Source organism: Helobdella robusta (assembly GCF_000326865.2).
Source record: "Helobdella robusta unplaced genomic scaffold HELROscaffold_8, whole genome shotgun sequence".
NCBI classification, from domain to species: Eukaryota; Metazoa; Annelida; class Clitellata; order Rhynchobdellida; family Glossiphoniidae; genus Helobdella; species Helobdella robusta.
In genome coordinates, this window is record NW_008705459.1 from 1,503,729 (window position 1) to 1,518,642 (window position 14,914).

At 35.3% G+C, this 14,914-nt stretch overlaps 3 protein-coding genes across 3 annotated transcripts; all 3 read left to right on the forward strand.

Annotated features, from left to right (window-relative positions):
• Positions 1-2,376: 2,376 nt before the first annotated feature.
• HELRODRAFT_165456 (hypothetical protein) lies at positions 2,377-5,071 on the forward strand (the record flags this gene model as incomplete). The annotated part of the gene is made up of 2 exons (XM_009032029.1): positions 2,377-2,400; positions 4,727-5,071. 2 exons carry the CDS (start codon positions 2,377-2,379, stop codon positions 5,069-5,071), a joined length of 369 nt encoding a protein of 122 aa, XP_009030277.1.
• Positions 5,072-9,519: 4,448 nt separating this feature from the next.
• Positions 9,520-11,369, forward strand: HELRODRAFT_165458 (hypothetical protein; the record flags this gene model as incomplete). Its single annotated transcript, XM_009032030.1, has 3 exons — positions 9,520-9,724; positions 10,897-11,084; positions 11,190-11,369. The coding sequence occupies 3 exons, from the start codon at positions 9,520-9,522 to the stop codon at positions 11,367-11,369; spliced, it is 573 nt and encodes a 190-aa protein (XP_009030278.1).
• A 1,161-nt stretch (positions 11,370-12,530) lies between these two features.
• On the forward strand, positions 12,531-14,454 carry HELRODRAFT_165459 (hypothetical protein; the record flags this gene model as incomplete). The annotated part of the gene is made up of 2 exons (XM_009032031.1): positions 12,531-12,797; positions 14,335-14,454. 2 exons carry the CDS (start codon positions 12,531-12,533, stop codon positions 14,452-14,454), a joined length of 387 nt encoding a protein of 128 aa, XP_009030279.1.
• Positions 14,455-14,914: the final 460 nt, after the last annotated feature.

Here is a 14,914-nt window from a genome sequence, read left to right on the forward strand (position 1 = left end):
AATTTTAAATTGATTAGTGGGGTTACACAGGGCAGTGTGTTGGGCCAAATTTTGTTTGTTATTTATGTGAATAATATTTTTCATTTATGTAAGAAGGATTCTAATGTTGGAATGTATCTATATGCTGATGATTCTAAATTGTTCAAGTGTATTTCTTCTAATGATGATATGGTGGCCCTTCAAACATGTCTGGATGTTTTTTATGGGTGGTTTGTAAAATGGGAGCTTGGGGTGAATGTGGATAAATGTGTCGTTATGAATTATGGGCGTAAAGCATGTGGTAAGAGATCTTATACCATGAATGGTTTACTTCTTGAGAATGAAGAATTTGTTAATGTTTTGGGATAATATTTGAATCAAACATGAAATTTCGTAAACATATTTATAATACAATTAACAAGTGTAATATAACCCTAGGATCGATAAATAGACATTTTATGAAATTACCTAAACCCACAGGTCAAAGATAGAGTATGCTGCTTCGGTGTGGTCTCCCTGGTCTTTGAAAGTTATAAAAGATATTGAACGGATTCAGAAGAGGGCTACAAGAATGGTGAAAGATTCTATTGGACTCAACTATGAGCAGAGATTATGACTCCTTGATCTTCCCACACTTAGGTATAGACGAATCAGCGGTGATCTTATTACAGTTTTCAAGATAACTAGGAACATCGTATTATCATCGTGTTATCCAGTGTTAAAAAACCTAACGATGATCGTACCAGAGGTCATCCGTTCAAGTTGTCTACTCATAGTTTTAACACGAATCATGGGAAATTTTGTTTTTCAAATAGGGTGGTTGAGTTATGGAATGGCTTGGATGCGGATATTGTGATAGCTAAAGATGTTGAAACTTTTAAGATGAAGTTGGATCGACATATGAATTCTACGGACATGATGTTCAACTGGAGATACTCACATGGCATTATGACATAGTTTATCAATCAATCAATTTTCGTTTTGCGTCCAGAGACCCGGTTCCCCGAGGTAGGACGTTGTTTTCTTTGCCATCAACTTTTTGCGCCAAATTAGACGATCAGTTGCATCCATTTCATTTAAATTTAGAGCTTTCATGTCTTGGTCGAATGTTTGCGACCAGGACTTCTTTGGACGGCCTTTGGGACGTGTGCCAGGTACTTCAACATCTGCAAAAAAAAATATGGCACTGTTTCCATTTCGTTTGACATGACCAAACCACCGCAGACAGTGTTGCCGGCATTCGTCCTTTATATCATCTAAACCAGCACGACGCAGGATTTCGGTAGATTTGACGTGGTCTTTCAGACTAATTCGTTGCATCCATCTTCATGTCGGTTTGTTGAAGTTGTTGTTCCAGTTTGGTTGTCATTGGCCATGTTTCTGCACCATATAACAACACCGGACGTATCACAGATTTATAAAGTCTTGATCGTAGTGGGATGTCACGCCGCATCAACATAGAAGCAAGGAGATGCCATTTATTCAGTGATGACGAGTACTTAAGTACATTTGTACTTAAGTACGTACTTAAGTACAAATGCAATACTTAGACACTTATACTCAAGTACATATGAAACCTGTACTTAAATACTTATACTTAAGTACATTTTTCAGTACTTGTACTTATAAGTAATAAATTTTTCCTGTAAGTACCAGAAAAATTTTAAGCAAAAATAAGATAATGTCAACATTTAAAAATTGAAAACTGTGATGAAAACTCACACACACATTTTCACATTGACATTCTTGTTTATCTCTCTTATCAACATTTGTTCTTGTTTAGTCATGGATAGCGGGATGTTAAGATAACCATTGGCTAATTGAGTCATTAAAAGGTGGTTAACTCACATCACTCTGACATCTATATATATCTATATCATAGACTCTACATGATCTATATACACATGCACGCTATATATAGTAGTTATTATATATATATATATATATATATATATATATAACAATCCTTATAAATATATGTGTTAAAGTGTTTTTGTTCACATTTTAAATATAGGTGTTGAAGTGTTTTTGTTTACATTATAGATATAGGTGTTGAAGTGTTTTTGTTTACATTATAAATATATGTGTTGAAGTGATTTTGATGAAAATGGCTGATAAAATGCCTTTAGTAGTTAGGAACTATTTTAATGAAGTAGTTGAAGATGATGGAGATGTTATAGTTGCACTTTGTGACTTGTGCAAGCCAAAAAGACATCTTATTCGTGGACAACATAAAGCTCCATCCAATTTTACCATTTTATAAATATATGTGTTAAAGTGTTTTTGTTCACATTTTAAATATAGGTGTTGAAGTGTTTTTGTTTACATTATAGATATAGGTGTTGAAGTGTTTTTGTTTACATTATAAATATATGTGTTGAAGTGATTTTGATGAAAATGGCTGATAAAATGCCTTTAGTAGTTAGGAACTATTTTAATGAAGTAGTTGAAGATGATGGAGATGTTATAGTTGCACTTTGTGACTTGTGCAAGCCAAAAAGACATCTTATTCGTGGACAACATAAAGCTCCATCCAATTTTACCAAGCACGTGAAGGTAGATTTGATTTTGATGATATGTTAAAATTGATAAAATGTAGCTTATAAATAAATAATAACAAAAATATAAATTTTATGTATATTATATTTCTATTTTTTTTGAATACATATTAATTAATATTATTTTGTTAATAAATCTCGAATTAACTCTTCATTAAATTTCTATTTATTGCATTTTTCATTTTTATATACAGAAGACACATGGTGAAAATTATCTACAAAAGATGCACGAGGAAGAAAATAAATTAAAGACGGGTAGAAAGCGAGGTGCAGATGAAGAAACTACCACAGTTTCAACTCCATATAAAAAACAACAGCAACTTGACTTATTAAATGTATCATCAATATCAAATAAAAAGGTTGAGGATTTAATAATTAATTTTGTTATCAACGACTTGCAACCACTTTCAATTGTGGAAGGAGAGGGGTTTAAAACTTTGATACAGGGTCTGAACTCAAAAGCCCGAGTTATGTTTACCGAGACATTAAAAGGTATTCTGGCCACAAAGATTACTGATATGAAGAAGACTATTAAAGAGACTCTAAAAAATTTTCAATTTGTTTGCACGACTGCTGACATTTGGACGCAACATGCTCGAAGTTATATTGGAGTAACTTGCCATTGGATAAATCCAGATGATTTTAAGCGCAATGGCGTTACACTTGCCTTCCGTAGGTTCCGTGGAATTCATTCGTATGACAAAATTGCAGCCATGTTGGTGAACATTCACAGCGAGTTTGATCTGGATTCATCGAAAATAGTAAATGTCGTGACAGACAATGGTAGCAATTTCGTGAAAGCATTCAAGGAATTTGCAGAGGCAGGTATTTCTGATGATTCGCAAATAGATGTTGTTGATGATGATGATACAGAAATGACTCCAGTTGAGATTGGTGATAAGTTTTTGGTAAGTAATATAGATGACAGCTCCGGAATTTATCTTCTTCTCATGTATCTTGCTTTTCACACACTCTAAACTTGCTTGCTACAACTGATGCAAGTAAAGCTTTGAATAATGATTCAAACTACAAAAGAATATATAGATCAGTATCCAGTAAATGTGTCTCTCTCAGCACCGCATCACACCAGAGTTCAAAAGCTGCCGAAATTGTGCATGAAATCTTAGGCAGAACAATACCCAAACCGAATGGGACACGCTGGAATTCTGAATTTGACTGTTATAGCATTATATATAGTCTTCGCGATAAAGTAAATGTTGTGATGGAACGTTTGCAGCTGCCGAAGTTCAGCAATATAGATTTGAGTTTTCTTAATGAGTGGTTGGAACTGATGAGACCAATTTCACTAGCATTGGACAAGCTCCAAGGTGAGGTTTCAATGGAGTCTTATTTTGGTGCTTTCTTACCAACTATATTTGTTATACAGCGAAAACTGCAATCTTTTACTCCATCGTACCACTGTGCCATCATCAGCACCTGTGGAACGTATATTTAGCCAGGCTGGAATGATTCTCACTCCTAAAAGAAATCGTTTAAGTGATGAATCATTTGAAACTTTACTTTTACTCAAAAAGAACAAACTCTTTTATTGATGTAAATAAATTACTGTAAATAATGAGTTGATTTCTGAGTTTAATAAATTTATAAATATTTCAAATTAACCATGGTATGTACTTAGGTACTTATGAACTTGGTACTTATACTTAGTACTTATAAGTATCAAGTATACAATTTGTTTTGGTACTTAGTACTTATACTTAAGTACTTTTATTACGGAGTACTTCGTACTTATGCTTAAGTACATTTTTTGAGTACTTACGTCATCACTGCTATTCTGGTCCCTCAGAGACTTAATTCGATACTCTATGCTCATTAGCACGGAGACGTCTTAAGTTCTCGAGGAGAGTCAAGACTGGGTTGACTGGTTAGGCAGCCTTGAATAATAACCTATTCTGGTCCCTAAGAGACTTAATGCGTGATTCTATGCTCATTGGCATAGTTTCAGAAACGTCTTAAGTTCTCAAAAAGAGTCAGCCTTGGGTTCACCAGTTAGGCAGCTTCGAGTAATCAGTGCCTATTCTGGTATCTAAGAGACTTAATGCGTGATTCTATGCTCATTGGCATAGTTTCAGAAACGTCTTAAGTTCTCAAAAGTGGATTTGGTACGAGACTCTATGCTCATTGGCATAGTTTCGCACGCGTACTAAAGTCACACAATTTGTTTCCAGTGTTGTTCTGACTCTTGTTGTTTTGTGTTGGTTGTGCGAAAGCCGACCAGACTTGACGGCCCAGTGAAAACAGGCCAGGGTTGTGCGAAAGCCGACCGACTGACAGACAGGCCCAGTGAAAACAGGCCCTTGGTCGTGCGAAAGCCGACCAGACTCGACGGCCCAGTGAAAACAGGCCAGGGTTGTGCGAAAGCCGACCGACTGACAGACAGGCCCAGTGAAAACAGGCCCTTGGTCGTGCGAAAGCCGATCAGACTCGACGGCCCAGTGAAAACAGGCCAGGGTTGTGCGAAAGCCGACCGACTGACAGACAGGCCCAGTGAAAACAGGCCTTGGATTCTGTGAAAACGAATCCGCCTCGTTGTTTTGTTTCTTGTGCTTTTTGTGGACCTAGGGTTCTTTGCTGGATTCTATACTCATTGGTATAGTTTCACACGCAGCTTGGAATTTCCATAGGCTCCGATTTTTGTAATTTTTTCGCATTCATTTTATTTATTTCTTGGAGTTGTAACGACATCACCATCGGTTACACAGTCGAGGTTGTACGATTAAACGGCAAGAAACATATCCCAAGTCGAAAACCCAACAAGAAGTTCTAATTCCTGTATTCCAGTTTATTCATTGACATTTTACATTATTATAGAGTTCATTTAGTTCAAATCCTTTTATTTACTTCCGTCGATTAATAAAATCGAATATTTTTACGCGTTCGTGTGTTACTCAGTAAAATCATATAATTCGAAAAAGCCCAGTGCCACACAGGACTGGTCGAACTCACGATAAAAATATACACAAAAATTATTGTCGGACCATAAAAAAATTCCCTGAGAAAGATAGAGGAGAAGATTATTTCACACCATCAGTTGTTTTCATTAAAATTTCCGACAATATACATTCAGTGGCGGATCTAGTACATTCAGTACTGTATTTTAATAGCGCTCTGAAATTCCCCTGATTGTTATCAGATTTGAGATCAAATGCATCGTCATCCCGGTGTCCACGCAAAGCAAAATTCTGTCTTTCACAAAGTTTAATAGTTTCAATAATAGTGTTGAGCAATTTTCTGTTTTGCTCTATTTTTGTGGATAGAGCGGAGTTTGATAACTCTAAAACATTAGATTTATTTTTAATCAAACTCAGAAACATTTCTGATTTTTCTGTAGCCTCTCTATGAAAAGATGTCGCTTGATGACAGCGACCTTGATCTAAAGCTTATTTATAACGATTCAGAGGTGATATAACAAATACTCCAACTGAGCCACATGATGGATGTCGATTAGCATAAAGTACACAAAACTTACAGAATGCTTCTTTTTCAAATCAGAATAAGACAGCCAGGAAAATTCTTGAAACCAATAGAATTTAAAAAACCGTTTTCTTTTACCTTCCAACACAAATAAAAATTTATAATTCTCGTCAGGTTTCCATGGATTTTTCAAAAGATCATATCTTAAATTATTCGAAAAGCTTGGGATTTCTGCAGTTGCATATTGTCCAATATCTAAAGGTATGGTTTTCCTTGAAAAACTCTGACATGAATTACCGGTTTTGTCTGAAACATTAGTCATGTCATTGTTTAAATTTAATGAAAAGCCTTCTTCTAAGACATCAGATTTTATAATGGAAAAAAAACGTTGAGTTTAATGTTTTTAATTTTCCTACCAGACCTGAATAGTTAATACTACAAACTTAATTCAAGTCTAGTCGGGTAATGACTGGTACGCATTAACCTTAACCCAAAAAATGTTTTTATTATTCAGCTTATTGCTAATTTTTTTAGTTGAAAATACAAAATTATTTCATATGCAATTATTGAAATATCTAGGTATTACCATTAACGGCCTCAGCTGTATTGAGATCATCGCACTGCTTCTGTTTTTTTGCCGGAGTTGGTGGAAAAAATTTAAAATATTTTTATTTCAAATTTTAAAACAAATTCAAATGCAAACTGATTTTATGAAACACAAAAAAATAATATAAGACGCGCCAAATCGTAAATGGAATAAAATGTGAACTGCGAACAAAACACAAAATTATGAAAAGTCTAAATAAGTAAAGACTATAATATTTTCTGATTTACTTTTTGTTGATGTAAGTTTTCAATTAAAGAAATATACTAAGAAAACATGAATTATTTTTATTTTGTGCCGCAAAACACTATTTAAGTTTAAAATATGAATTATATTCTGAAATAAACTAGAATCAAATTTATATAATAATTCAGCGTTATTTTTTATTGTTAAAAAGAGTCGATCTCAAAAATTTTTTTTTATTATTTAACGCTGTCTTGAATTGAACTGATGATAACGGGGGGCGCCATGGCCCCACCGGCCCTCCCCTAAATCCGCCACTGTTTGAAGCTATCGCAATCAGATTACACTGAGCAACAAAAAAAATTTTTGAGGAAATTTCCTAATTTTTTACAACTGATTTATGATAATTTGGCACCGCTGAGTCCGAAAATGACATCCGTTTCTCTAGGTCAGGTCCAGTTTTTCTGCTAAGTTAAATGTTTATTTTGTTTTATTTGTGAATAAATCAGTAAAATTTTTGTGCCATAATCGGTTTATTTCTATGAACATTTCTCATTCGGAATTGGTTTCAAAGAGAAAAAAGCGTTCTGAAACACAGTACCTTAAGTAAGGGTCATTAATGTTCGTCATTGTTAAGAATTTAGGGCTGGAACTTCCGTTTATTGGATACCCTGGAATGCTCAGCATCAGGGATGTCTCTCTTTAGAGTCCAGCAGTAATCAGCCATCATGACGGCATTCCAACGTCCCTGATACCTGGTCTCCATCTCCTTCATCTCCTGGTGGAATCTCTCTCCCTGCTCGTCGCTCATTGATCCAAGATTCTAGGAAAACGATCCATATGTGAAAATAGATAATGCAGTTTGATGCTCATGTTGCATCCGAGTTTTTTGAAAGCAGTCACCATATTGTTGACAAGTTCAGCATAGTTTCTGGCCTTGTTGTTGCCAAGGAAGTTTTTCACAACGAGAACAAAAGCATTCCATGCTTCCTGTTCCACTTTGTTCATTGACTTTTCAAACTCTGGATCTCTGATGAGCCGACGGATTTGAGGACCGTCAAAGATACCAGCTTTTAACTTCACTATGGTTACTCCCGGAAATGTCTGGCACATGTAATTGAAGCAGCCACCTTCCTTGTCTAGAGCTTTTGTGAACTGCTTGATCAAGCCAAGCTTGATGTGCAGTGGTGGAAAGAGTATCCTGTCTCTGTCCACCAGAGGGCTGTTGATAACGTTACTTGCTCTGCAAGGCACTAGTTCCTCTCGCACAGGCCAGTCCTTCTTCGTGTAATGGTGAGCAGTGTCCCTACTAACCCTAACCCCAACAAAAAATTCACCATCTTCAGGTCGACACAAATAACCCACTTATGCTGATCATAACGAATCATCTCCAGCACATACTTCACCGCTTCATACTTCTCCTTCAGTTTAGTAGAGTGAGCAAGGGGCACAGAGGCAAACTGGTTGCCGTTGTGCAGTAGAACACATTTCAGTGACCGCTTGCTGCTGTCAATGAATAGTCTCCAGTCTTCGGGCTTGTACTGCGGCACTCACAGGTGTTGCAGAAGCTGTGTAATATCTGTGCAGTACACCAAGTCCTGCACCTCCGAGAAAAATTGGAGGTACTCTTGATGCCTGTTGCGGTACAGGGTGATGCGAGCACAGCCAGAGAGGAGATTTTTTTTTTTCAATCTGGATGCCAACAGTTCAGCAGAAGCCTTTGACAAGCTGAGGTCGCGAACTAGATCATTTAGCTCCTGTTGGGAAAAAAGCTGTGGAGTTTCATCGTCAACAACTGGCCATTCTTCTTCTGTTTCCTGATCTTCATCACTGGAGGATTCGTCATCACTGATGTCTTGAAGTTTGTGAAACACAGGTACTGGAATATCATCACAATGAGCTACAGGACGACGTGCGAATTGCAAATCAGGATACTCGAGGCTGCTTCGGTTCTTTCTGTTTATCCCAGTCAGATCGATGCTACAGAAGTAGCAGTCAGTGTCATGGTTTCTCTGCTCCCGCCAAACCATGGGAATTCCAAACTTCAGACACGTCTTCTTGCCCTTGGTCCACTGACGCAGATACACGGTGCAAACCTTGCATACCATGTGTGGCGCCCAATCTTTATCCTGGTCACCAAGTTTAATACCAAAATAAGCATGGTAAGCACGCTTTATGAAACATGTGACTTGATTCCTGTTATGAACAAGTGTGTATTCACCGCAGATATAGCAAAATACGTCGGGTTTATTTTTACAAGATCTTCTCTTGGAAGCCATGTCGTTCGCTTGCGATTCGTTTGCAACTGATACCTATACTAATGCAATCTGCTATCTGGCTCAGATTTGGAAAATGCTGACGTAACTATCCATAGTTATACACAGCCTCGTCCGGGCATGTCTGCGATTGTCTGATCACGTGACTGTAGTTACGTGATTTAATGCATTGAACGTGTGTGTGTGTGTGTGTGCATAGGGGAAACATAAAAATACCAATTAATTAAAAATTGCAAATTCCTCATAGTGATGAAGTGATTAAGAACAAAGCATCACATACAGCGAAAATACCTGGGACTGTACACAAAAAAGTGAAAATGAAGATATGGCCATAGCTTAGAAAGTTGACCTGATCTAGAAAAACCAATGTGATATTTGGATTCAGGACATCAAAATTTCCATAAATCAGCCGAAAGACCTTAGGAAATTTTTTGGGTGTTGACCAGTGTTATCAATAAATAAAAGCGTATTCATCTTGCTAGCTATGTACAAACCTGGCTCAGCTCCAATAACAGTTTTGTTTTATGATGATCTGGTTTCAATTTTGGAGTACTTAACAATTTTAAACTCAGACATCTTATTGAAGGGTGACTTCAATTTGCATGTTGAGAGAACTTCTGATCCCCGATCTATTCGTAAATCATGTCAACGTTCCTACACATATCCTAGGAGGTACATTGGATTTAGTTGTCAGTTCACATGACTTTCCAGTACTTAATGCTAAGATCTATCCTAGTGGAATAATTTCGGATCACAGTTTCATAAAAGTAGAAACAATGATTGTTCGGCCAGCAAAACAGTAAAACAGTGATGAAAACAGGTCATGGAAAACAGTAGATGAAGAAAAATTCATTGGTGCTATTTTAACTTCATCAGTACATGAGTATCTAAACCATGCTGTAGTGATGACGTCAAAAAGGAACTAGCAATGTTTAACAACGAGTTAAAGAGTATTGTTGATAGATTTGTGCCTGTTCGAGTAATCTATGATAGAGGTGAGCGTATGGCAACATGGTTTGATCATGATTGTAAAAAAGCTAAACAAACATGTAGAAAAATGGAAAAAATCTTCAGAAAACTGTCGACAGATGATCATCGTAATAATTGGATAACTTCCATGAAAGCAAGAAACAAATTATATTCTGACAAACGTTCAGATTATTGGAGGAATTTAATTGAGGTCAGCAAAACTCGAGAAATGAATGGCAGGCAATTAATAAAGTGTTGTGTAGAAACAAAAAAAGTTTAATGTTTGATAGTGATGTTGGTTTTACAGCCCGTCAATTGTTACAATTTTTCACTGACAAAGTTAGCAAAATCGTTCAGTCTACCAAAGTTTCTACTCAATCAGCAGATGATGGTGGGCCACATAGTGCTGTAATGTTTTCATCCTTCCCTATGGTCACTGAAGATGAATTGAAGGATATTATAATCAATTCCCCGTGTAAGACAAGTTCACAGAATGTCATTCCTACTCACATCTTAAAAAAGCATTTGAAATTTTTCATCAAATTTCTCACCAGTTTTGTTAATTGCTGCCTACAATCAGGTGAATTTCCTTCCTCTTTCAGGCATGCTGTGGTTCTCCCCGTCTAGAAGAAAACAGGTTGTGATATAAATGATGTTAATAATTACAGACCGATATCGAATGTTCCATTCATTTCAAAAATTATAAAACGTGTAGTGGTTTCTTAAAGTTTTTATTTAAAAATAACCTACTGTCTTGTAATCAATCCGGTTATAGGCAGTTCCTTCTACTGTAACAGCATTGTTACGTGTTTTGTCTGGTTTGTTTTTGGCATTGGACGTCCAGAACTTATCGTTCTTATCGTTGTTATCGTTATTTTCTGCATGATTGAAGATGATGACAGCATCATTGAAGCTGACATTTTTATCAGTCCTCCTGCTGATGGAATTAATTCAGATGAAGATGATGTATTGGATGAAATATATGATCAAGGATCATTCGGTGATCTACCTGCACGACAATTACTGAGTAATGCTGAAGTAACAATAAAACAAATTGGTGTATCTAAAAAAATTGGCATTGTGAGTATTTATTATGTTTAATATTTTTTAAATGAATAATAAATTACTATCATAATTCAAAGACATTAATAATTTTTGAAATTATTTTTTAAAAAACTACAACAGAATGTGAAATCATGTGAAAGTGAAATTTTCATATCTCAAAATTTAAAAAAGATAAAAAAATCAAGACAATGGAAAAAATTTGATATGTGTAAAAAATCTTCAAATTTTAAGAATTATCCAACACCAATTCAAGCATTTTTAGAAGAAGATCTGCCTCCTCATATGTTGTTTTTTCAATGACATAGATTTTTTTATTATATATTTTTAATCTTTTGTTTATTTGTTTCATAAAATTGATGAAAATTGAGAAAAGAACAATAAAAAATAATTTCCACTATGGTCTCAGGGTGTCATAATCTGCTAGCGTCCTTTATAAAAGACGTTTTAAAAAACATTATAACTTTTTTAAAAATTAAAATTTTGAAAAAAGAAAAAATACGTATTAGTTTTTTTATTGGTATCTACAACATATATAAAAATCACAAAAATCTAAATCCTCAGCAGAAAATGGGTTAAGAAGATATATACATCAAGTAATATTTATTTGAAAAACATTTATCGAATCAGATATTCACTGGATAGATCGGCACTGGTGACGTTGATTCATGCTTTTATAACATCGCGAATTGACTACTGCAACAGTCTGTTGTATAAACTTCCAAGAGGGTCAATTGCTCTTCTTCAGTCGATTCAGAACAGGGCTGCAAAATTGGTAACTGGCAGGATGAAGTTTGATCACGTGACGCCCATCCTGGAGGAACTACACTGGTTGACAATAGATAAAAGAGTAACCTTCAAAATCGCTGTACTTGTGTTTAAATCACTGAATGGGATGTCACCAGAAAATCTCGTAAACAAATTTTCAAAACAAATGTCTGCGTCGTCTCATCTACGGTCAGATGATATGAATTTGTTGACAATACCGGTTTCACACTTGCAGATTGGTGCACGGAGTATCTCTGTTGCAGGTCCGACCGTGTGGAAAAACTTGCAACAGTCATTGCGATCGTCCGGACTGTCTCTTAGAACATTTAAACAAGAACAAAAAAAAACCATATTTGTTCACTGTTAAACTTTGATAATTTTAGTTAAGTTTTTTTTTCCATTAATAGTATTGTAGACTACTATGTTTATATAATTACAATAGCGCCTTTGAGAACATTTAATTGGCACTATATAAGTTTCTTATTGATTGATTGAATATATATGAACAACACACACACACACACACACACACACACACACACACACACACACACACACACACACACACACACACACACACACACACACACACATATATATATATATATATATATATATATATGACTTCCGAATCATTTGATTTGGCGCTTTATCTCGAGTTTGTTTATTTTGTAGTGCGCAATTTCTTTTTCTATCATGAATCAAGTGGACAGAATTAATGCGTTGACGGTCGCGGATCAGGTCATGAAGGACGAACGAGAGACAAGGCAATGGCTCAGACTGAACGGGTTGTTTTATCAAGAAATGATTTGTGACAATTGTGGCAGTGATATGACTGAAATTGCGTATCAATCGGGCCTCGACGGCGTAATTTGGCGCTGTCCTGTTCATAGCTGTCAAAAAAGAACCACCATACGGAAAGATTCCTTCTTTGAAAAAAGTCACGTTCAATTTAGTTTGCTGGTTCGTTTAATTTACTATTGGCTTGGAGCAAACCAGTAAAAACAGCATGTCGCGAGTTGCAGCTGAGCACAAAGTCTGTAATTGATTGGTACAACTTCTGCCGTGACATTTGTACCTATAGGTGGCCCATGAACAATTGTTAAAATTGACAAGTCAAAAATTGTTAAGGCTAAATATCAAAAAAGGAGAAACGTCAAGTCAAGAGTAGGGTGGATTTTCGGCGGGATCGAACGAAGTACCAAACATTGCTTTCTGGAAGAGGTTCAGGCCCGGGATGCACAAACGCTATTACCATTAATAGCAAAATGGATTGCACCAAGAATAACCATAGTTTCCGATGAATGGCGCACCCACAGCCAGCTTGGGAATATGGGCTACACCCATTGAACCGTCAATCATTCTCAAAATTTTTGTTTATCAGAGAAAGCAAAATGTGGAATCATTGTAGGCTAGATTGTAAAAAAAGATGAAGTACATGTATGGTACCTCGAAAAACCTCAGGCCCACTCACTTGGCAGAATTTGTTTGGCGTGAACATTATGGCCAGATGCCATTTGGAAATATTATTGTCCACATCCGAGAAAAAGTAAATATCTGTTGATAAAGATGGCGGTGAAGATGATGACAACTAAACGTCCTTTTCAGGGCCACCCCTCTGACAACTAAACGGCTCTTTTCAGGACCACTCTTCTGAATGAAGTCTACTTGCTAAGCATGGCTCAAAAAAATATAATTTTATACATCGTGGAAGCATATAATAAAATAAGAAATTTCTACCTAAACGCTTTTATTCAAATATTCAGTTAATTTTAGTGACTTCGCGTCACACGATGCATGGAAGTATACATTAATGCCTATGTGGTGAATTGTGTTTTTAAATGCTTGCAAATAATTGAGACAGTTAAAAATATGTTTTAATTTTATATTTTTAAAACTTATTTTCAGTATTTCATTTCAAATCATCAATATTTTTATAAATCTAATAATAATTAACAATACTAATATACATGTTAAAATACGTGCAAATAAAGGCATGGAAGTTTATTTCAATGCCTACATGTTAAGTTTCATATGTTAAAATTCATACAAAAAAATGCTTAGTTTATTTTAATGCCTCATGTTAAGTTTTATAAGTTAAAATTCGTGCAAATATATGCTTAAAAGTTTATTTTAATGCCTCATGTTAGGTTTTAGGTATATGGTAAAATTCGTGAAAATAAATTTATGGAAGTTTATTTTAATGTCAACTACACATAACCAATGTGCATGTGAGTTTTTTTTTAATGCCTACAATGTAAAAACTTTCTTTTTAAAAGCATTCCAAAATTAGGACTTTAACACTCTAAAGTTATTAAATAATTGATGACTTTTAAAACAATGTTTTAATTTACTATATTTAAAATTATTTTCAGTATTCCACTTTGAATCATAAATAATTTAATAACTCTAATAATTAATAGTCTTAATATCAATTCACTTTTAATCAATTCAATCAATCAATTAGCTCATAAAGCGCTATTTCCGCGATGTTCAACAGCGCTCCTCAATGAATTTTGAAAACAGATGGGTCTTGAGATCCGCTCTGAACTTCGCAAGTGATGGAGAAGTAGGTAGAGAGTTCCAGAGAAAAGGACCAGAAAAGCAAAAGCAGATTTAGCAAAAGAGTGTTTAACACGAGTTAAGAAAAAGCGAGAGGAAGATGATCGTAAACCGGGGCGTTTAGGTTCAAATAATATATCTGATAAATACTTAGGAAATAATTTAGATTGAGACTTATACATGAACGTGCAAATTTTAAAAATTATTCTATATTTTATAGGTAGCCAGTGCAAGAGAACAAGATATGGAGATATATGAGAAAAGAAAGGGGCACGACGACGAGCAGCAAAGTTAAAAGCTTTACTTAAAGGATAGAGTATAGAATCAGGAAGACCATAGTAGAGCGAGTTACAATAATCAATCCTAGATAAGACTAACGAAGTAACAAGAAGGAGAAGAGTAGGATCATCAAGGAAAGGCAAAATTTTTTTTATTCTACGTAGATGAAAGTAAGAGCTTCTAGCAACAATATTAATCTGAGAAGAGAGAGACATAGTAGAATCAAAGATAAAACCTAG